The 24,846-nt window shown below is 37.7% G+C and overlaps 1 protein-coding gene across 1 annotated transcript in view; it reads left to right on the top strand.

The window, feature by feature from the left end:
* The window catches only part of OTOG (otogelin), a 167,274-nt gene that overhangs the window by 107,069 nt on the left and 35,359 nt on the right, over nt 1–24,846 (top strand). The window contains exons 34-40 of the mRNA XM_067540669.1: nt 10,000–10,117; nt 10,791–10,870; nt 11,442–15,424; nt 16,152–16,320; nt 17,082–17,227; nt 18,783–18,872; nt 23,618–23,801. Of these exons, the coding sequence (XP_067396770.1) occupies nt 10,000–10,117; nt 10,791–10,870; nt 11,442–15,424; nt 16,152–16,320; nt 17,082–17,227; nt 18,783–18,872; nt 23,618–23,801 (4,770 nt within the window). The remainder of the gene's footprint in view (nt 1–9,999; nt 10,118–10,790; nt 10,871–11,441; nt 15,425–16,151; nt 16,321–17,081; nt 17,228–18,782; nt 18,873–23,617; nt 23,802–24,846) is intronic.

The following is a 24,846-nucleotide window of genomic DNA, read 5'->3' as shown; positions in this document are numbered from 1 at the left end:
GGAAGAATGGAACTCTTGAATAGTAGCGACCAGATGTACAGGAGACATGAGACCTTAGGAGCTGGATTTTGACTATGGAAATTATTCCCAACAGAACTGATAAAAAAAACAAGCAAAAAAGCCTATAAACTAATCAATCTATTTCTCCTACAGACTTGGAAGGGAAAGAAAGATCATTATTGTTGTTCACTGTTTTTAAATATTTGGGAGCTGCTTAGATATTATAATGAAGAGGGCTTTATAACAGCTTACCATGAGATAAGAAGCTATTTTTTCCTGCAAAATAAAATAAAGCAGTGCATTCATGAACTAACATTTAGTTCATCATCAGTTTGCCTTCATCCAAATCAAGTATATTGAATATGTTTAATCCAAACATTTTTTATCGACCTCAGTGGCAATTGTTGCTTCCTCAGTGTGATGGCTTGTGTGCTGTGTGGTATTCTAAAGTCATTACAAAATATACATTATTTTTATATGATAAGGGTTTTTAATCATTTTTAATGGATCAGTAACTTGTTTACTATTGCTGTTGGAGTATGTTCACAGACATCTCCGCAGTGCAAATAAGTGATATCAGTCCTTCATATTCTGTCTCTGAAATAGCCTTTGCAAGCAAAGGAGGAAAATGAAATATTGCGACAAATGAGGCATCATGTGGCTGTGTTGTACAGTTACCATTATAAATCTTTAGTGTTAGGCACAGACAAATCTGAAACAGGCACTGACTTATATGACAGAAGAGACCAACTGTATGCCTTGTGGAGCACCCTGTTATCAAAACATTGAATTAAAGTGTTAATGGTGGCATTGTGAATCTGCCGATGTTTTGCGGTGCATTATGATGACAGCCTAATGCAGCTGTTGACTGGCACACTCCAACTTCATAAAAAATGACAGATTTTGTCATAGCCAAATGCCTGTTGCCTCCTGACAAATGCCTTTAATCACAGAGCTGTTGAGGTTTTGAATGGCAGCATATATGGAGCTAATGCTATTACCAAGACGTTCGTAAAACATCTCAAGCAAATGCCTCTTTTTGGACATAACAAAAATGTCTCCTTGGTCTTTTATCTTTGAGGGGGGAATGAAGAAAGATAAAAAGTGCTACAATTCTCAGTGGCCATGCATTAACGTAGAGTGGTATGTCTTTTCAAGTGTGAAGTCTTTGCCGTCCAGTCATTATGCCAAAATATCCTAACTATGCCCACGGAAAACAGAAACAATTTACCTCAGCAAGTGGGATCAGATCAAATGATCAAGAGGCATTTCATTAATCACCACATCCGAAGGTTTGGGTTTCAGAGTTTTATAAGCAGAGAAACATAGGGCTCGAATCTTTCTCCAGCGTACTTTCACAGGGCTCAGTCTGCTGATGTAGGGTAATTACATGGTCTAAAAATACAGCAGCATTTGTTTAAGTTAATGGAAAAGTTACACCGGCTCCAGAGTGCAGAGGCAAAAGCAGATTGAGTTTCCTGCTGACTATTGTAAATGCTTTGCATATTAGATCAGAAACTTTCCAACTGGGAACTGCTATTCCTGAGGAATCAGAAGATAAATACTGGGAGTAGAATAATAGGCCCTCTAAATCCCCTTGACAAGAAAACGCTTCATGAGTCCTCTTCGTGTTTTATGATGCACATTCAGAAGAAAAAATGTTCAATGACCCAATTGCCACAGCAATCGATACATACATATTTGTCTGAAGTCTGCTGAAGAGTCACTTTTTCTAGTTTCATAACAATAAATACTGTAGTATTGAAATACATTGGATATAAATTACCCAGATGTGATGGGCTAATACTGCAATAAATTTTCCACAAATGACCACGTGAATTTTTAAATGAAGTTGCTTCAACCATGCTCATGTTTGTCTACTATTCCTGTTCCTGAAAACGTTTGAGTGATCGTGTTGTTCACTGAATTTTAATATCCTGTGCACAAGTATTCACAGGAAAACAAACTTTAAATATGCAAGTGCAAGAATGTGCATTAGCAGTGCATGCATGCTCATCAAATCAAGTAACAGAAAGAAATCTTTGAGATTTACCTGACCAATCACATGTAAGTGCACAGATCAAATGTCAAATAATAGCAATCAATTCATTTGAATTTTTTGAATAACACATAAATATGAGGAAATGATCTTTTAATAGATATATCTATTGTATTCTGGACACTTTTGTTCTTAATAAGACACTGCAATTTCTCACATATTGCTTTACAACTGAGTATCTTAAAGCATTTTACTAACTTACATGTTTAACTACCTAACATCCTGGTGAGGAAAGCAGTAATATCCTCATTTTACTGATGAGGGAACTGAGGCACAGAGAACTTAAGTGACTTGTCTAAGCTCACAAGTAAATTATTTGGCAAAGCCCGGAATAGAATTCCGAAGAACTGAGTGCTAGACTTTTGCTGAGTGCATAAAACTTCATTTCAATAACAATTTGTTATTGTTGCAAATAGTAATTTAAATAATTACACAGACCTACGCATGCAAAGTCCTAAGAAGTCAATGAGGATTCTGTGTATTCAAATTTGAGACACGAATTAGTTCTTTCTTAGTTAATTTTAATGATTGTGTCTTATTCACCAAGAAAGGATGTTACAAAACTGAAAATTAAATTGATTTCTAAGATGTAGATTTACTTTCTTTTTGATAAAAGGATCTTTTATGCTTAGTCAAATTATATATATATTTTGATAGATCCAGTTTATCCTTCATTTATTTTTGTCTTTTCCCTCTGTATAGAGAGACAAGGTGGGTGAGATAATATTTTTTATTGGACCAACTTCTGTTGGTGAAAGAGACAAGCTTTTGTGCTTACACAGAGTTCTTCTTCAGGGCTGGGAAACATACTCAGAGCCTCATACAACACTATACAACAATGGAAGATATCCTTCTGCAGAGGGCATTATTTTAATGTCTTTTTTTGGTTATAATGAGGTGCTCTCAAGTTTACACCAAGCTCTTCTGTTTTGTTTAAGTCCCAGTGAACATTATTCTGGGCCTGATGCTGAGGAATTACTGTGTTACTTCAAATTCCAAAGAAGTCAATGAGAACTGCAGGTTCTGTGCATCTGTCAGCATCAAGCTCTCTTTATAGTGGTATCATAACCTCCTGCTATTTATATCACAAATGGGCATTTGATCTCCTATATTTGTATGAATAAGCATGAAGAAATTAATCCTGTTGTGATAGCAACAGTATATGCCTCAGACATCACCAACTGTCAGGCAACTAAGGCAATAATACCTGAGAGTTAGATAACTGTGTTTCGGTTTTGATTATATTTTGACTGGACATGCAGTTCACTCTGCCAGTGGTATTTGCCTACATCCCTCAGTGCAAGAACTTAAAGTACATGAGCAAAGGTTGTTGGTGCTTGCATGTGTGTGGGTAGATAGAGTTTCATGCTCCTAAACATGTATCTGAGGAGCTAGGCAATCTAAGTGCCAGAGGAGTGCTGCACTGTTGTTATAAGTTGGTAGTCAGAACTAGCACTGCCTGGATTCTGAGAGGAAAGTGAAAACCAACAATAGCAAATTGTATCCTTGCACGGTGAAAAATCTAAAGCAAAAGAAAAAGGGGAAGACTTAGAAAACCAGAAAGCAAAGTGAAGGCATTATCTACACATATGAAAGGACGGGCAGGGATGTGAAGCAATGAGCCTAAGACTAATAGGAAAATAATTAATCATTACAACAATTAGGTATGTGCCTCTTGTGAGGCTTGCTGGCTGCTTTCCCTCTAAGTCCAATATCCCTCCAATCTTCCTGCATGCCTGTCCAGTTCTTTCACATGCTGCCTGATCCTCTGTACCCTTTCCTGTGTACTTTTACACTTTGTGGGCTTTTTGGATATGATTTTTGCTTAGGTTAGTCAAATGTGTCTCCAAGCCAGTGTTCAGCAAAGCAGGGTAATGCTGCAGTTGCATGTGTGTGCATTTGCCTCAGATATGGAAAAACAGGATTGTGCATTGGATGGATATTTATAAAGTCGCACAGTGTAGTAAATTGCTGACCAACTCTGACTCTATTTTACCTTCTTATGTATGCAACAGAAAAAGTGTAACAGAAGCAGATCAGGAGAGCAGGCATATAACTGGTGTATGGATTGCTGTAGGCAAGCTGATCCTTTGATGTACCTGAGCACCCTTAACTCCCTCTGGAGCCCTTAAGTCCTAGAGCCCAATTTACTTTTGTTTCTGTGATTTATGTAACAAATTTGGACATGTGAAATCGCACATTTTGATCTAGGTTTGGTTTGACTTTCCATCACGCCCGTGTGCTGCCTTCTCTCCCTAATTATTTCAACGGCCCTTATGGTAAATTAATATTATTATCCCTGTTTCAAATGGGAAATAGAGGCACAGAGACTGAGGCTCACATTTTCATGAGAGGAAACTTATTTTGAGTGTTTCAGCTTCTGGATGCCCAATACACACACACCTGATTTTAAGAAGTGCTGAGCAGCTCAAATTCTGCTTGAAGCCAATGGGAATGGTGGTTCACCAGGGCCTCGGAACATCAGTCTCAACTTGACTCATGTTGGACACTCACAATTAGTGAACACTGAAAAATGTTGGTCTAAATGACTCAAGAGAACATCAAAATGCATCAGTAACAGGATTAGGACTCAGGAGAGCCTGCATCCCAGTACCATTATTTATTCATTGGGTCAGAATATAAAAAAAATAGTAGGATAGTTATTATCAAGGAATTAATTTCAAAAGTCAAAAAGAAAGAAATTAATATGGTAAAACCCAGGGCCTAGTGCATAGAGAACACAGTATTTCTCCAATATCTAAACAGTTGACCAAGCTAAATATGGTGTTTGATTAAAATATATATATATAAATAAATATATATATATATATATAATGTATTGCAAAGTGTATGCCCTGATTACAATACAATAAACGGTTGTATGTTAGAGGAAGACTGTAAACATTGTAAAAATGGGAAGCATGACATAGAAATGGCTGATGATTGTCATATGGCAACATAAAATGTTGATAGTGTGGCACAGATGAAATCCATAGTATCAAAGGCACATGTAGAGAAGAAGTTAATTTTTTTGTTATGGGGGAGCAGTAGTTATAGTGACAACAAAAGTCCAGGTCCATTGTGGAAGTTAATTTCTATAATTGATAGAGGAGAGCAAAAAAAGTATCTGCACCAGACCACAGAAATGGGACTATAAGTGACTTCATTTATTTTTTCCTGGTATTCTTTAAGTCTTATAGATATTACATTCATAATCTGAATATAGCAGTGGCAAAGTGAAAAGAGGCAGTGGACTAGGAGTCAGAAGACCTGAGTTCTATTCCTAGCTCTCCCACTGGCCTGCTGTGTGACCTCAGGCAAGTCACTTTACCTCTCTGTTTCCCCTCCCATGTTTAGTCTATTTAAACTGGAAACTCTTTGGCGCAGGGTCTGTCTTTCACTGTGTTTGTACAGTGCCTATCATAATGGGTCCCTAACCTGATTTGGGGCCTCTAGGCACTCCAAACAATTAATAAAAATAGAAATTTAAGTGGCCAAATACGACTTACAACTGAGACACACTTAACACAGATCCATGGTAGCTCGGATGGAGAGAGCTCCCCATGAACTACAGCTGTGGTAGTATACAGGGTGTGGACATAGAAGGTGGGCTTATTGTCAGTGTAGCACAATCTTGTGAGGTGCTCTGAGCATCTTAGGGAATGTGCTGAGCTCCCATGCTTGGTTGGTGGTAAATGAAGGTGCTCCATGCTGCACTGAATGGAAGGACTCCACTAGTTGCTTAAGTCTGCTCTAGGTTTTGGCCATTAGTTCGCAGACACAGAAGTAAGATGGTGCCTTAATGCCAAAACCTATATAATGCAACACGATGATAAAAAACCCAAAGAAAATAAGTGTGATGTGCCTGGCCAAAAACCATGAAGCTCCTCAAGTTGCAACATGAGCTGCTCAGGAGAAAGATCTGGTAGAGAATTTATTGCACTCGTTTGGAAATGATGCTAACGAATCTTAAGGCACAAAGGGCTCCCAAAATATGACTTGTAGTTTATGACACAAATCAACTGATGTGATGTTATTTCTAGAAACCATCTAAAGTGGATATGCAGGTTAATACACTAGACAGGTAGGAGCCACCTACTGTAATATTACAAGATGAATAAGGGGAGGTGTGACATCATACCACCCCAGCTGCAGCCCAGGGAAGGCTAGAGCCTCAGGGAGTTCTAAATCCCTCTCTGAGCTTCAGGATGTGCAGGGGACAAGGGACACACAGGCTGCACTATCCATTAGGATTCTTCCCCCCTGGTGGGATTGACTGGCCCACTCTATGGATTGAGTTATAGGTGGGAAATGACTCCACTTCTTGTCCTCTTTGAATGTGTGCACAGGACTGCAGTTATGTCTGATCTTTCCCTAAAGAAGAGGGAAGGCTCACATAATACATTGGGGAGACCCAGTACAAGAACATAGATACACGCTTCCCCTCAACACTTCTGTACAAGTGCTTGTCACAATCTGGCCATAACTGAGTGTGTATTTTCCCATCATTTTCAGTGCCAGTTTGCCTGAGTCAGATATTTTGGTACATAATCTCCTTCAGTACTCTACTCTCATGCAATGTTTTGGGTTAATCTAGTTTTCTCCAAAGGCATAACTATATTATTGCTTTTGATCACTGTAAGGTATATCCTTCTTCTAATCCATCTTCAATAGACATTTTAGCAGTTCACATGGGTGATTAGATGCATTCCTTCTGTAATTTACACACAAAAATCCAACTTTGCTTGGTTTGACATTCTCGTTTGTCTGAAGTTCCCTGACTGGAATGGAAGCTCTCCAGCAACCAGACAGCTTTTTTTTTTTTTGCGGGCGGTAATTGTTTACTTGGCAACATTCATAACTTCACCTACTATCAACTCATGTTTTTGAAAAAATGGAGAGGAGAACTCAGACATGCATCTCCGTGTTACTGGATCCTGTGTGAAAAGGTCATGCATGAGGTGCTGGGCACATGCCCTTGAGTACACAGATCTCCCGATTTTACACATAGAGAAAGCATGCAATACTTTGAAAATGTAATAACTATCCCTTTACATCCCTTCCGTCTTTGCTTGGGGGACGGGAGGAAGCACTTTCCTAAGAATCTAAAATCAGCCTAAAGGTAGAGATATTAGTCCCAGATAACTTGGGCTGGGGATATAAACTGTAGTGTTTCATTATAATAGATCTTGTGTGAAGCTTGTAACTTCTTTATTCATGGAACTTTATGTTTGTAAATCTGGGGTAGGGCTCTGATTAGCAAGGATTCTACTGGAATACAGTGCTGGTCACTTGCTTTGGCTGTGTGGACCTGTCTTATTGTATCTTTCCCACCCCATGATTCTCTTGATTATCTGCAGATTGCCTCCTTCAGAGTCCTTAATGAGGGTCCAACATTCAGTCTTACTCTTAGGTTGTATTTTAAAAGGAAATCCAATATTTTGATGGTAGGTTCCATACTGGTTGAATTGAAGTGTGAGATGCATGTTAGTAATGTACATTTGCACTGATATCTCAACTAAATGCTTACCTTAAGGCTACTAGGGAGAAAAGCATATGTGTTGCCATTGCCCTGATTTGTCTTTTTGGAGTTATAAAGTGTTCTTGTGAGTGGTTTGATTACAAAGTACTGGAAAATGTGGGTAAACAAATGCTCATAAAGTCCTATAGAGTACCTAATAATTTTATAAGAACTCCAATTATAAGGTCCAGAAACACAGGCAAATGCATAGGTAAATATGTATTCTGGGAAACAGGAAATAAGATAATATTTAAGATATTTTCTCCAGTTATAATTACTGTTTTAATGGAATCAATTTACTGTTTCAAGCACACACTTTGTCGTTCTACCTCTCTTCATTATCACTTGTGCTGAGGCCCTACTTTTTTCATGAACATATTAAAACATGAAATAACATCTTTTTTGGTTGAGTTGCTTAGTACATTGACACATCCTTTGCTGAGATTGGTGGGAAAATAATTCAGGACTTTATATTATGTAAAACATTCTATGAATTCAGTCAGGATGTGTTTTATTTTTTTTTTAATGTGAGCATGTCTGGGTTATATACAGGCTTGGAAGGATTAGATTTTTATTGGTAAATGTTGGTAAATATGGATTTCACTGTAAATACACAAACCAATGAGAAAATATTTCCATCGGTAATAATCGAAATTAACCCATAGGCAAAATAAGAAAAATGCTGCTTGAAAATGTATTAGAGTTTGATTTAGGGATATTTACTTTGTATATTTTGACATGTGATGTTGACAATTTGTGTTTTAATGCTTATAAAGCTTTAACTGTTTGGATCTCAACATCTACTGTCATTAAATAATTATTGTCCGACATGCCCCCCTGCCATAATTTCTTGCAATTGTGAAAATTTAAATAGATACAAATTTTGAAATAGTGCTTTCAATAAACATCTATATTATCTGTCAGAATTATAAAATAATACAAATTGAATTCTTTCCAGCTTAGTTATATAGCAAAGGAGTCACATAACTGATGTAGCAAACTCAGAGGTGCTGGGACTATGAACTGCCAAGTCTAGAGGTGCTGGGGCTCAGCCCTGGCACAAATTAAGCACTGACTTTAAACAATCTTTGTGTGCATGTACGTGCGTGCACACCCCTTTCCCCCCAATCTGAGGTCACTGGTTTATAATTCCCCTGAGAATTGGGTCACTTTATTTGTTTTCTTCTTAATACTTCCTCTATGAAATGACAGCATTATTTAATAAAACTTTGTAGACACTACTTATTGATGAAAATGCCCCAATTTCCTTCTCTTGCCCCTCTGCAAGAGTTTCACACTTTCCCTAACTGCTTGTGTTATTTGTATTTCAATTTTGTGATTTTTAATACCTTTTAATAAACTCTATCTCATAAAGATGCTACTAATGTTCGTTATGCAGGTGATTTTTTAATTCACCATAGTATCAATCTCATTTGGCAGCACACCCTTTTTTAACGTAACGTGAACTATGATGACAGTTTTGCCAGACTTGGCATGGTAATTGGTTATGATAAATAAGAGAAATCTATACTACACTCCTGCATATACCTCAAGTTGCTTCTGACATTAAGAGGCACCTATAATTTGAGTCTGAAAACTATTCTCTGATTCAGTTATGGTCCTCTTTTAAAATGTTGACTTTTTACTGCTTTTGTAAAGGTCAACCATTAAGAATGTATTTTTAAAATTTAATGTTTTCTGCTTGTTTGAAATGGAGTTTCATTTTTTTTCCTCAAAAGTAAAAGCAGTTGCACTGTACAAACCTTCTGGAAATCCTCCTTGTATTGGCTAATTTTGCACACCAAATAAACCACAATCTCTTTTAAAAACAGAAATATCATCTAAGTAGCACATTAAATAAAGTAGCATGTTCTTATGTGTCTTTCATAGTAACGAGGTTACTGAATCAACACTACTCACATTGTTTTCATGTTGTGTTTCCACTGAAAATCCTCAACGGTTCAGCAAGAGTTCTCAGAACAGTTATATAGTTTATTCATTTATGGGAATTGGTTTAAAATAGTTATGAATTGTCTGTTAATTCTTGCTTCACTGTCAGTCTTCAAATTGTTTTAGTATGCACTAAAAATAGATAGGTCAACTAAAATACAGTGTCACATTTTCTACTACATAAAGTAAGCAGTTTGCATATGCATTTCTCTGCATGTGTAATATACAGTGGATGAACTTAATTTTCATTCCAGTTTCAGAGAGAGTAAAAGTTTCAAAGATATTCCCCATGTTAAGTATAGGCATTACTAGAAATAGTAATATTTCTAGAACCAAAAGGAACCTTTTAAGTGTGCCTGCTATAGAGTGTGTAGTGTGTGTGTTTAATATGTATGTAAATACATATATATGTGCATATGCATATTGGTGTGTGTATATATGTCTCTGAATAAATAATGTATTCTTCCAGATGCCAAATTTAAGTTTCCAGCCCATTCTACATGTGAGTGGCGTTATGATGCCTGTACAAGCCCTTGTTTCAAAACATGCAGAGACCCTTTGGGACAAAACTGTCAGGATGTACCAAAGTAAGTATCTGCATTTTTCTAGAATAAAAATATATAATTCTAGTAATATTTTATATAGCATTGTCAGTGTATATGGCCCTGGATATAGTTTAGTGCCATGCTATTATATTAATTTATCAAAGTTCAGTGGAAGAGAAAGTTGTCAAATTGTAGCCATTGTGGCAGCTACGTTAAAATGATGTCCTTGAATGGCAGCAATCAGCTGCCCATAGCCAGAAACTAGAATTTATCAGTATTGCTGTCTTTTTCAAGATAGTGGGTATCCTAAATTAAGAGTATAATTGAAAAGGTGTGATAGTCAGCTCATGTGATAACTCTAGCCCTGCTCTTGACATTGTGGCATTACAGCAACCACATCAAAGCTATTGAACAAAATTTTGTTCCAGAGACAGGTGGCTCTCTGGCATTTCTAAATGGAAGTCTTTATCATTAGAAGGACCAACATTCATTCCAAAGGTAGAGAGTCACATAGTTTTCATATTAGCTCAGATCTGCAGGTATGGAAACCAAGCCACATCTTGAAGAAATGTCCTGAGCTGATGAGAACTAGAAAGGTCCATTATTAGGGACCTGTACCTTAAATTATTTAGAAATGCAGAATGTTTTCCTAAAATTAAATACTTTATCTGTAATGAACTGCTTGAACAGTTAATACTGATTGTTTCTCTTTTAGAGTGGAAGGATGTGTCCCCATGTGTCCTCTCCATATGATGTTGGATGAAGTCACTCAAAGATGCGTGTATTTTGAAGATTGTATGTTCAGCAATATTCACTTTATTACATTTAATTTGACATTTAACTTATGGCATTACTAGATACTTAAAGTAGTATAGCTAGAATTTTCAAACATTGGGTGCCTAAAGTTAGACATCTAAATCCATATTTAGGGATCCACATAAAGGGCCTGATTTTTCAGAGATGTTGAGCCCCTGCAATACACTGATTTAATATCAGTGAAAATTAGGCTGCTTACTTAAGTGACCAAATACCTATCTAACTTTAGATGTCCAAGTTTGTAAGTTCTGAGTTATCATTTAACATGCTTTTCGTTAAAACAAATTTCTTTTTCCTAAAATCTAAAACAAATTATAAAGAAAACTAAGAGATTCATTCTCTATAAAAGCCTTCAGTAACATTAATTATATAGTCAATGCCTTTCCTAACATTTTTTTTTAGATGCTTTAAAAATATTTGGAACCCTGAAGAAAGGAAGAAAAAATAGATAGGAACTAGGTGACTTAATATGGATCCCTTCCACGTCTAATAACTTTATGATTCTAGAATAATGATTCACAAACTAACATCTATTTTTGTCTGGTTTTAGGCATTGAGCCAGCAGTTGATGGTCGATCTTCAACATCCACTATGAAAATACCAACTCTTTCACATGTGACTTCTAGTCCTTTCAATGTCTCAATTGCAGCAGTTCTGAGTAAAGAAGTAACTTCATCTCCTATACCTGAAACAAAAGACACAAAAACAACACATGTATCAAAGTGGCAATTCAATGCAACCGGAGAAGAAACTAAATTTTCAACTGTTCTTATTCCTAATATAACAGGTTTAACCACAACTATATCATCAAATGTTTCGGCATATTCAACTGGAGCTATGTCATCTGGTGGAAGCACTATTGCAATATCTGTATCACCAAAATCCAATATAAGCTTCCCTTCAGTGGTTGATGTTTTTCCATTGACAGCTACTACCACTACAGAAATCTCTACAGGTATACAAGCAACAAGCAGTACTACTGCTAAGGTATTGAGTGCTATAGAGTCTCAAACTGTAACTACAACACATCCATTGGCTGGAATCCCTAAAACAGAAGGAAAACCAATTTCTACTTTTATTTTTACTGGGACATCATCAATAATAAGAGCAACAGAATCACCAGTCACAACTACAGCAATAGCAGAAACATCAAAAATAGGCACTAGGATACGTCCCACAGTGGAAACAAAACTAAAACCAGAAAAAACTACAGCCCCTTCCTTTGTATCAGCAACAGAAAAAACAGCTACATATTTTACTAAATACACTACATCACCATCTTTGGAAACAAGAATTTCTGAAGGAACAAAACCGAGTACAGAACAAACCTCTCCCAGAATAACTAATGTCACTGAAATGTCATTTTCTACTCTGATCACTACATTTACACTGAAGCCAAGCATAAAACCAATGACTTCAGAAATAACAAAAGGAACAGTTGTTTCAATCAAGGAAGGAATAAAGATCACATCTTTTCCACCATCTATGCACCCTGTTTCATTATTACACGAAACACTGTCAGTTACTGAACCTCCTACATATATGGTTCAAAATTTGACAGGTAGTGCAGAAGTATTCCTTGCCACAACCCATGGTGCAAAGACAACAACTCTGCAAACTAAAGAGATGTCGTCGTCATCATCAGGAATAACTGGCTTGCTATTTACAACGGGTAAGAGGGAAATAATACAAGCAACAACAAGTGTGGAGCATCCATCAAGTACATATTTTTCTCCATATTCCCAGTATTTTAGTTCAGCTACAACTGCAAAACCCAGCACTCTTCCTACAAAAAGGCCTTCACTATCAGTTGTAAGTGCTGCTTCTCCAGCTTTAGCAGAATCAAAAGAAACTTTGCAAACAGCATCAACTACTGAATATCCACCATTCATAGTTCTAAACATGACAGAAACCCTGACTACTTTATACATGAAGCATTTTATTTCATCTCAGACTGCCAGAGCTACCCCTTTGTCCACAAAAGTAAAATCTAAAATAACAGGCCCCTATGAATCAGCAAAGCCAACTACATTCTCACAAAGAACATCTACTGAATACAGATCACCTCTGTTTCTAAATGCAACAAAAATAAGCACTGCACCCTACAATACCAGTATGACAACATCAGCAACAAAAACATCTGCTTTAGCAAAAGAAATAATGGACTTGGTTCCTACAATTCCATTGGTAACTAAAGAATTGGAATCAATGCAAACAACATTTGTCACTGAATCTCCATATACTCTTCTTAATAAGACTGAAACTACAAAGGTGATTGCTCATCCTGATGAATCACAAACAGAAAAAACTACTAGTGTACATACCCAAAAGCCAGCTACATTTGCCTCATCACCAGCAAGCTCCCTAACACCTTTAACTACTCTGCTTCCACTATCTACATTTAGAACAGAGATCTCCACGACAGCCACTAGTTCTATGCGTCCATCATCTGAAACTACTGTTACAATGACCATTACTTTATACCCAAGAACATCAATAGTAAAATCTACTGTTTCAACAGAAGGAAAGACTCCCCATTTGACTGCCTCAACCTTATCCATTATAGCAGAGAAACCAAGTTCATTTACATCGCCATCACCTTCTGAACTGCCAGGAAAAGTCACTTTAAATATTACTGATGCCACATTATCACCATACGCTGAATTCAGCAGCAGACTAATAACTAGTAAAAAAGTGACAGCAGCCAAAGAAAGGTCAACTTTGCCCACTTCTGTTACACCTCCATTAACAAAGTCACGTCACACATTCACCACCACTCAATATCTGGCAGAGACATCGGTTTACCCATACACTTTTACACAAAAAGTACTTACGGAACCAGCCACTACAAAGCACCCACTACAGACTAAAACAGTTTCCATAGTCCCAAAACCTACAGTTAAAAACATCACAGAAACTGTAAAACAAACAGCATCTACAACTCAAATATCGTTAATCAAAGATTACTCTTCCTCAGCTACAACTTCAGTAGGTATTTCCTCTGTTCAAACTTCATCTGCAGAGATGGTTTCTCCACAGATCAGAGAGGAGTCTCCTATGCCACGTTTCACTACCAAATTAGCAGTAGAACATGTGCCTTCAACTTCCAAATCTTACTTGACAAGCAAAGAAAGTACAAGTTATCAGCCTCCAACAGAAATTATGACCACCACTACTCATCCAAAAGCTCTGTTTAGAACAACAGAATCTATAGAAGAATTCACCACCTTATACCCATTCCTAACTACCTCACTACCTGCAGTGGCTCTTTCAACATTATCGCCTCCCTCAGTAGTTACAGCAAAAGTTCTTTTGACTACTGAAAAAGAGTCATCCTTAACTGATGCGGTCTCACCGACTTATATACCAGGAACTTCCTCACCTTTGCAGACAACACTCCCAACCTCAACCAGAAAAAAAAAGGACTTGGTTGTCAGCACAAAACCTCTTTCTTCTTCATCAAAAGTAATTGCTACTTTGTCATCATTAACTACAATGAAAAAAGAAGAATTTTTGTCATTTCCTACCCAAAAGTCAGATTCAAGTTTCAAATCCACAAAGGAGATAGCAGTTGCTGAACCACTAGTTTCTAGTCAAGCACCTACAGCCTCTATAGCCATATTTCCTTTATCGAAATTAACGTCTCCATCATTTTTTCTATCAGAAACTTCCATCACAACTGAGAGGGAGTCATTAGCAGGTGCCCTTTTAACACCAGTGATCTCGACAGCACCCACATCAATGGGCAAAAGTGCAACAGAGAAGATTGTGGTGTTGTCTAAGCAAGTGCCTCTTTCAACCACTTCCTACAGTTCCACATTCCCAGCAGATACAGTGTTACCAGCTACAGCACGTTCTTTGACTACGACCACTGTTTTAGCACCTTCCTCAATAAGTAGTCTAACAGCACAAAACATCACTACAGCATCAGCTACTTCAGGAAAAACAGCAGCAATAAGAGAAGCCCTCACCACCTCATTGTTTTCAGGGAAGACTATATATTTTCCTGATGTTTCAGGAACAGAAAAAGCCATCGCCTCTGAAACAGCAGAATCTACAGGGCCAGTACTGGTTACAAAACCACAGTCTCCTGATACTCCAGGCTTCACAGATTTTATCACCCCCACTCTAAAAACAACACAGACGTTTCATTCTCCATATTTCACAAATATAACTGCTATGCCTCCTAAACTAGGTGTATCAGTTTTGTCCACCATATTTTCACCCCCTGAGCAAACAACTGCCTCTTCTAGTTCCGCATCATCAGGCACCACTATTCTAACCCCAGAACTTGGAACTCAATCTGTAACTGAAGCGCACATACCCTCAAAGAGTTTGTTGTCAGTGATGCCAACTCATCCAAATGCTACGATGGCTGCATCAGTTCCTGCATTTGCCTATTTATCTACAGAACCACATTATGAGTCTGCAACTGAGTATTCTGGTGGATTAACTACAGCTGAAGCGATCTCAGGAGTCACAGCATCAGTTTTCATGCCAGCTAGAGAAACAGCAACGCTCCAAACTTGTGTAGTGAGTAACGTTGTTCATGGTTATCTCCCTGCCCATCTGTAAATAGACAGGAATGTAGATGTATGTATGGATAAGTTCACTTACCGCTAGTGCTGAAATAGTTATTTATGTGCCATATGTTTTTGTATTCAGTATTAAAAGTATCTATCAAACTATGGGAGCAGATTCCTATCTCAATTACATGTGGGTAAATCTGGGGGAACTCCACTGTAGTGAATAGATTTCATAATTACTCTAATGTACTGCTGCTTTGGACCTCAACTTCCTAAAGAGGTGATTTTTTTTTATGGAATACCTTTGGCACCATGTGCCATTTCATGTTCCCAGTAGAAGGGATCTTTTGAACCACAATGTAGCACATTTTAGCAGATTGTTTTCTGTCATGACTGTTCCTTAAACTTGCTCAGAACCTTTGCCATCTCTATGATCCTTGCAGCCTTCTTCCTTAAGCTCTTGCATACTTCTCTTCTGTATTTCAGCCTAATGTATTGTCTAATAATTAATAATATTGTTCTGGATTTTAGAACAGAACCATGGTTTCATACCATTTTTCACAAGCGGCCTGATTTTCAGTGGTGCTGAACACCTACAGGGTCCATTGGCTTCACTGGGGTTTGTGTGTGTTCCGTATCTCTGAAAATCAGGGCCACTTTGTTTTTTCAGTAAGTATTCTGCAGTCTTTAGTTTGATAAGAATGGTAACCCTATGTCTTTTAAATGTGCCTTAGCCAACCACAGAGAATGAGTGCATAAAACACATTTGCTTGGATGGACAACTGATCCAAGTTAACAAGTCACAGAACTGCCCTTACAATGCAACTCAGCCCAGCTGTGGAGTTCTAGGGCTCGCTGTTCAGCTCAATGGTGACAAATGCTGCCCAAAATGGGAATGTGCCTGTAAGTTTTACTTATGCAGTACTTATAAAACTGAATTAATGTTACAAAACATTGAACTTATAAACGGATTATGAATTAAAATTTCTATTTGATGGAGTAGGAATAGAAGATGGAGTTTATATGAATCTTCTCCAAGTTACTTATTGCTTAATACAGCATAGAAGCCTAATTCTACTTCTGCTAAAGTCAAAGGCAAAACTTCCATTGACTTCAGTTAGAAAAGAATTAGATCCATAGTAGCAAACAACTGGTGCAAGGACAAGCAATGCAAGTGACAGCTCAGGGTCTTTTGATTTGTAATGATTGGGAGTAGAACTGTGGGCTCTTTGAAGCACAAATACTGTAGCAGTAGGACTGGAAAGGAAGCTAACCTTCCATCAGAGCTCCCTATGCAGGAGCATGACTAGAAAGGGAAGTAGCTCAAGGTCCAGTGTGACTCCCACCCTATAAAACTTTTACTACCTTGTGATCCATGAAAATCCACAATAGTCATATGAGTCAAATTATATTCTCGGACACCTGCAAGTGGCTCCCATTGAAACATGCAGAATTTGGTTCTTTACTTTCCATTTGTAGTTAAGTGACAGTTAGTGGGACAAACAAATAGCTGAAAATGTTTTGCTGAGTTAGTAAACCTTTAGCGGAAATAAGGTTAAATCAGACAAACATTTATGCTATTTTATCTGCCTATTTTATGCTGCGCTTCAAAACACTGAAATAAGTTAAAAAATGCCTTTATTTTTTTATTTATTTTTAATTAGGTCGTTGTACATTTTTCTCTGATCTGAGCTTTGTAACCTTTGATGGGAATCATTTGGCTTTATTTAAAGAGGCATCCTACATTGTTAGCCAAACTCAAGATGAAACTATAACCATCCATGTCCTTGACTGCAGAAATACCAGCATGGTAACTAACTCTATTTTTATTCTTTATGAACCTTGCTTGGTGACAAAGTTAAACAGTACAGTGAATAAAAGTATGCTCCACAAAGTTTAATTTCATATGCTTATATATGAAGTAGGATGGGATTGTTTAATGACAAATTATTAAAATTAAGACATTTTAATACCTCTGGTTAGAACAGTATAGTCCTTTTCTTTTTTCACCCTATTGCATAAGCATAATTCCTCATGACAATAATGCAAGATTACTAGTTAGTGAGTATTAACCTCATACTATAGATGGCAAAACTGAAATACTGAGAGATTAAATGATTATACATATATGTGTGTCACACACACAAATATCCAGGTCTCCAATAATGTGTTAAATACTTTTTGTGTATCTTTTCTTTATATGGCTTTACTGTGGGGAAACTCCTGTAGTTAGAATTTAATAGACTATAGTGATCCCCTCTAAGTTCTCCTGGATAAAGTTTTGCAGGGTGTTAACACCTGGACTCCCTCTGGGCTCTCACCTTATCATATATTTGCAGGCTAGCACAGCCTACCAGGATATTGCAATATATGAATCTCAACAACTTCATTCAGAGACTTCTGCATCGCAAAATTTCCGAACTCAAATGTCATAGACAAAGGTTCATAAGAATTGCCAGACTGGATCAGTCCAGTGGTCCATCTAGACCAGTATCTAGTCTCTAAAAGAGGACAATGCCAACTGCTTCAGAGAAGAGTGCAAGAAATCCTGAAGAAAGCAGTTACAGGATAACTTGCCCCCCTGGGATCTCTCCGGATCCCCAATAATTTAGATGTTGGCTTATGACCTGAAACATGAGATTTTGTACTACTTTCTAATCTTTCCTCCTAATCTTCATTATTATAACTGGATATTCTTCTTATCCATATAAATATCCAGCTCATTTAGAAACCCTTCTAAGAATTTGGCCTCAACGATATCTTATGGCAATGAGCTCCAGTGGCTAATTATGTGCTGTGGAAAAAGTATTTTTATTTTATGATGTTTGAATTTGCTATCTATCAATTGCATTGAATGTCCCTAATTCTTGTGTTACAAGAGGGTGAATAGAATTATGCATACATTTCTAATATAACTTTTCTAGATAATTTATTTTGTGTATATTTATCTTTTCCCCTCATATTTATATCTAACCTAAGGTAAACAGTTTGAATCTTTTCAATTCCTTTTCATGTGATTCTTTTCCATGCCCCAATCAATCTTGTTGCTGTCTCTGACCCCCTTGCTTTTTGAGATATGATGGCTTAACACAGTTTTCCAGAACATTATAAATTGGTACATTTAATGTGGACATCCTGAAGGAATGTTATTCAAATTAACAGTATCCCACAAACACAGCTCATACAAAGAAATAGAGAGTTTTGAGTTAATTTGTATGAGCTTCATTCAGCAGATGTGTTCCTCTTTCAAAAACTGTACCTACAAAAATGTCCCTAATTACCCATTACTTAAAAATGTTAAATAATTAACATGTAAAAATTATTCCCTTCTTAACTGAGATTCACAAATTTTGCTTTTTCTGCAGGGTCACTTAAACTTGACTTCATTGTGCTTGGCAATGCTGAATTTAACCTATTTGTCAAACCAAATAATTGTTGATCGTTTAAACAGAAGAGTAAGTACTTTGCAATTTTATTTATTTATTTATTTGGTTTTCTCTTGATATTTACGTTGTATTTTACTTCCCTTTAATAAAGTCATACGTTATAAGGCCATTGTGATCTCATTTGACCTGCTGTACACCACAGGCCATACAACATCCCCAAAATAATTCACATCTTTCAGAAAAAATCAATCTTGATTTAAAAATTATCAGTGATGCAGAATCCACCACTACCCTTGGTAAATTGTTCAAAGGTTAATTACTCTTACCATTAAAAATTATGCTGTATTTCCTGTCTGAATGTGTCTAGTTTCAACTTCCAGCCATTGGATAATGTTATGTCCTTCTCTACTAGATTGAAGAGCCCACTATTAATAGTTGTTCCCCATGCAGGTACTTACAGACTGTGATCAACTCACCCCTTAACCCTCTCTTTGTTAAGCTAAATACATTGACCTCCTTGAGTCTATCACTATAAGGCATTTTTCTAATTTTTAATCATTCTCATGGCTCCTCTCCAAACCCTCTCCAGTTTATCAACATGCTTCTTGAATTGTGGGCACCAGTATTCCAGCAGCAGTTGCACTAGTGTCAAATTCAGAAGTAAAAATAACCCCTCTACTCCTACTCAAGAGTCCCCTGTTTATATATCCCAGGATCACATTAGCTCTTTTGGCTACACTGGGAGCTCATATTCAGCTGGTTATCCACCACAACCTCCAAATCTTTTTCAGAGTCATTGCTTCCCAGGATAGAGTCCCCCATCCTATAAGTATGGCCTACTTTCTTTGTTCCCAGATTTATACATTTACATTTAGCCATATTAAAACACATATTGTTTGTTAGAACCCAGTTTACCAAGTGATTTTAGATTGTTCTGAATCAGTGACCTGTCCTTGTTATTTACAATTCCCCCCCATTTTTGTATCATTGCAAACTTTTTATCAGTGATGATGATATGTTCTCTTTCATATCATTGATAAAAATGTAAAATAGGGTAGGGCCAACAACTGATCCCCCTGGAACCCTGCTGGAAACAGATCCATTGATGACAACTCCCCAATTACAATTACATTTTTGCCACCTGAGTTAGACAGTTTTTAATCCATCTCATGTGTGACATGTTAATATTATATTGTTCTAGTTTTTTAACCAAAATGTCATGTGGTACCAAATCAAATGCCTTACAGAAGTCCAAATGTAGTATGTCATCACTATTGCGTTCATCAACAAAACTTGTAATTTCATGAAAAAAAGATAGCAAGTTAGTCTGACAGGATCTATTTTTCAAAAACCTCTGTTGATTTTCATTAATTAAATTACCTTCCTTGGGTCCTTTACTATTCGAGTCCCATATCAGCTGCTCCATTATCTTGCCTGGGATCCATATCTGACTGATAGGCCTATAATGACCTGCATCATCCTGTTTATGCTTTTAAAAAATTGGCACATTAGTTTTCCTTCAGTCTTCTGGAATTTCCCCAGTGCTACAAGACATTTTGAAAATCAGTGTCAGTGGTCCAGCAAGCTCCTCAGCCAACTCTTTTAAACCACTTGGATGAAAGTTATCTGGACCTGCTGATTTTAAAATGCCTAACTGTAATTGCTTCTGTTTAACATCCTCCAGAGATACTAGTGGGATAGAAGAGTATAATCACTATATGTTTGTTGAACACTTCTGCATTTTCTGCATTATTGACCAATTTCCATCGTGTAATGGACTAATATCATTGTTAGGATTCTTTTTGTTCCTAATATATTTTAAAAGCTCCTTATTCTCCTTAACTCTGCTGGCTATAAGTTTCTCCTTGTGTCCCATGGCTTCCCTTATCAATTTTCTACAATTCCTAACTTCTGATTTATATTCATTGCTATCAACTCCCCATTTCTTTTATTTGTTGGATATATATGTCCAAGGGGGAGTTGACAGCAATGAATATCAATGAATATATTTATGTTACATTCACTTCTCTAAATCAGGTTGGTTTTTTAATTAGCACAGCCTTCCTCAATTATGGGATTGTGAATTTTTGAGCATTGTGACCAGTCATTGCTGTGGCCTCTACTGCTCCTGACTGCCTTTCTTTGGTTAGCCCCTGGCCAAGACAGTTCTTGATTCCTAGCCTCTAATTAGGCCTAGCTGTCTGTTTCAGTCTCTTTGGCTGTGTTTCTGGAGACAGCCTGGTGCAAGGGTATTACCTCCAGTGGTGTACTGTGGGTCTCCCGTGCCTGGGGGTGAAGCCTGCATTTGTGCTTCCCCCATCTCAGTCCCCTTCTTCCCCCGCAGGGCAGGAGGGTTCCCAGTGCCGCCCCCAGCTGCCCCAAGGAGGGGCGGCATGAGGCCTGAGTGGGTGCAAAGTCAGGCTTGGCTCCGTCGGTCCCTCTCTCCGCACTTACCTGCTGCATAGCACCTGCCTTTCGTGCTGCAGCCCTGCAGCCCGGTGCCAGCTCAGATGGGGGGGGGGCCTCACCCCCAGTCTGGGGGGAGGAGGAGGCCAAGTCGGCCATTCATGATGCGTGGGGAGGGGCCTGCAGGAGAAGCTGCCACTCAGCCTTCTGTGTCCCCCTCCACCCGTCATGAAGAGCCGGTCCAGTGGCTCCCTGGCAGGCTGGCGCCCCCCGCTTAGTACACCACTGGTTACCCCTTCGCTGTCCCAGGCCTTTCTGCCTTCCTTTCCTTTGCTGAGCTCTCTTCTTCTATAGCTGGCCTTGTTTCCCCTATTGGTTGCTGCTGTGGATGCCTGCCTTTATGACTGGCAGTTGTGACAACTGCGTGGGGCATGTGGTCAAGCTGCTTGCCTGTAGTTAGAAGAGGCTCCCCTTCTCCTTCTGTCTCTGCTCAGTATGGGGTTTGTAGACCCTGTTACAGGCATCTGATACAGTGTCCTTAAATGATTCCCAATTATCATTCACATTTTTCTGATTAAATTCTTCTTCCCAGCTTATTTGGCTCAGAATTGTTTTCACCTTTGTGAAATTGGCCCTGTTAAAGTACCAAGTATATATATTGTATGTCAGGATTTATTCTGCTTGCACATTTTAAATGTGATCAAGTCATGATAACTTGCACCTAATTTACTATTTTATTTCTATGATCAGTTCTTCTTTATCTGTTAGGACAAGGTAGGGTGCCTGGATAGAAAGTGTGAAAAATTGGGACTGTTCCTATAAAATCGGGACATCTGATCACCCAGGAAGGCAGGCACGTAGCCAGAACTGATTTTTTGGCAGGGCCTGTTGTTTTTATGAATGGGTGGGCACGAATAACAAGCGCTTCCTGAACTTCCAGCTTCCGGTCATGTGGCCGGAAGCTGGAAGTTCGGGAAGTGACCGGCCCAGAAAGTAAGCTGCCCAACGCTCCAGTTGCCAAGGTAGCTTAAGCAGAGTGTCTGCATCGGCAGCAGAACTTCCGCAACTGATTGGGTGGGCCTGCTTTCAAAGTGGGTGGGCCATGGCCCACCCATAGGTACGCCACTGGGACAAGATCTAATATAGAATTCCCCTATGTTGGCTGCAACTCTTTTAGAGTTAGGAAATTGTCATCTGCAACGTTTAGAAATCCCAAGGATGTTTTAGTACTGGCAGCATGAGACCTCAAGCATATATTGTTCAAAAGGAAGTCACACAAGTTTTTTTCCTAAACATTTTAGATAGATGTGTAAGATCCATAATAAACCTGTTCTTTATTGTTTTAATCATTAACATTTATAGGTTGTCAGAAATGTTGTGGTACCTCCAAACAGGGATTACACATGTGCTCATCGGTCTCTTTCTCTGCATGCACAATGAAGTTTCCATAAACTAACAGTTTGAAATTGAGAATGTAGCTCATAAAGTTAAGCATCAGACTGAAATGGTGGGATCCATTTATGAATCAGAGGACAGAGCAAATGAGAGTCATGAATCTTTAATAAGGCTCTCATTCATGTACCCTGTACTATAATCCCCATTTACAATCATGCTGGACATACCTCACTGCCCTGGTGGGTGTTCTGATGGCTCCAATCATCTCCCCTCGAAGAGAAGTGTGTGAGAAATTTTGAACTGCTTTATTTCATTTAGAAACAGTTTTATCTATCGTAATTTTCTTTGTTTTGTTCTTTTTACTGAAAACATTTCCATAAAACCATAGCTTTTTATCATCCAAAGTGTTCAGTTCTTCTGGTACTTTGATCCTAGATGTGTGATCCCTCTTAGTGATAGGATGATCATTTAAATGGGAATTAACTGAGAGGTTTTTTTTTTGTGTATATACTTGCAAAGTATATTTTTAAAAAGCAGAAACCCAGTTGTGAAAAGTTAGTTTTGAACCTGGGACTCACCCCATACTGTGTCTTGCCAACATTGTATGAAGAAAACATAGGGGCAGTCTCAAAAGGTGAGTGATTTAAAATTTGTTTGAAAAGAATCAAACATTTTCATTTTAGTTTCCTCACTGACCACTTTTGTACAAATGGTCAAAGTTTGTTTATGGCAACAGCCAAGTTTTGCATGGTAAAAGGGTTGACCAGGTTTTGCATGCCTGTCACTTGAAACCATAAATTGGGTCATTTGAAACTGACCCCAAGCTGGCTCAAAAGTTGGACCATGTTCACAGGGCATTCTGGAAAACATGGACTGTGTTTCTGATGAATAACAAAACCGTTTCATTCCAAAAGTACAAGGACATATTGCGATAACATGAAGTAAAATAATAGCTTCCAGTATAATGAGGCATTCAGATTACTGCTGTGCCTTTGTTTATATCATCTTTTTAGATAACTGTAAATTCAAGATATGCATGGCCTACAGTTAGAAAATATGGATTTAAAATTGAGGATACTGGCTTCATGTATGTAATTGAGACACCAACAAATATCAGGATTCAGTGGTTTCACAGTACGGGTGTGGTTATCATAGAGTCAAATACAACCAGTGAACCAAAAGCCGTGGGACTATGCGGTAAGTAAAGAGTACTGTAAGCATTCAAATGTTCAAATGCTTTGCTGAAGAGGGAAGAAAAAGCTTCTTGCTAGCAAGTTCAGGCTTACAGGTGTCAGAACTGAGCCTAAAATGAATGATCACAGAACAATTTAGCTAGTTGTGAATGTCAAGATAGTGTAAATATAAAACTGTTAACTATATTAATTGTTGAAATGCTGATTAATTCCAAGCTGTGAAGTGCAATCATTTTCTTTTGCAGTTATGCTTTTGGATATAGGCTATTTGAATCACAGGCACAAACACTGAAGTAATGTCCAAATAAACAGCCCAGGCATAAAGATGAAATGTGTCTTACATTAAACTGCCTTTGGTGTCAGTTGAGGTCATTTATAGATTTAGTATTCGCTGTCCATCTGATAGGAAATGCCATCTGCTATTTTCACTTTCTAAAGATCTGTATTTATTTTATGAGCGCAATAGCTGTTAACTTCACAGATCTTGTCGCTGAATTAGTTCCATATATATATATATATATATATATATATATATATATATATATATATATATAGGCTAATAATTGAAATTATCATCACTATTAGGTCTCTACAGTATATACACATGGTTTCAATCTTTTTGGAAGCTGTATGGATGAGATATTAGGTCTATCTATAGTATTATATTCACTGATAGAAATCTCCCCACTGACACTTGAATTATCCTCTGCTGTAAAGTAGAGCTTGAAACCAGGAATACAAAATTCATCATTACAGACTACCTTGACAATTTCAGAAAGGGCAAATATGTGTTGCAAGGTATCAAATGCTAATAATAGCTCAGTCAAGTTCCATGTCCTACAGACAGTAACATGCCCCATACAGAGTAGGAGAGCTTGAAATGAATGTAATATAAATTTGATTATTATCTTCACTTTGTTCTGTGTTTCTTTCTTCCTTTTGTTTCTGACTTAGTCCTAATCCTTTTCTAATGTCCATCTTACTTAGAATAAACAGAATCAAGAAGATAAAGATAAAATGTTTCATTAGGCCTAGGATTAGATTTTGCC

This window comes from Emydura macquarii, unplaced genomic scaffold (assembly GCF_026122565.2).
Source record: "Emydura macquarii macquarii isolate MOO-44397 ecotype Brisbane River unplaced genomic scaffold, CSIRO-AGI_Emac_v2 contig_587, whole genome shotgun sequence".
In the NCBI taxonomy this organism is placed as follows: Eukaryota; Metazoa; Chordata; order Testudines; family Chelidae; genus Emydura; species Emydura macquarii.
The sequence above is the reverse complement of the archived record's forward strand: the minus strand, read 5'-3'. Positions and strand labels throughout refer to the sequence as shown.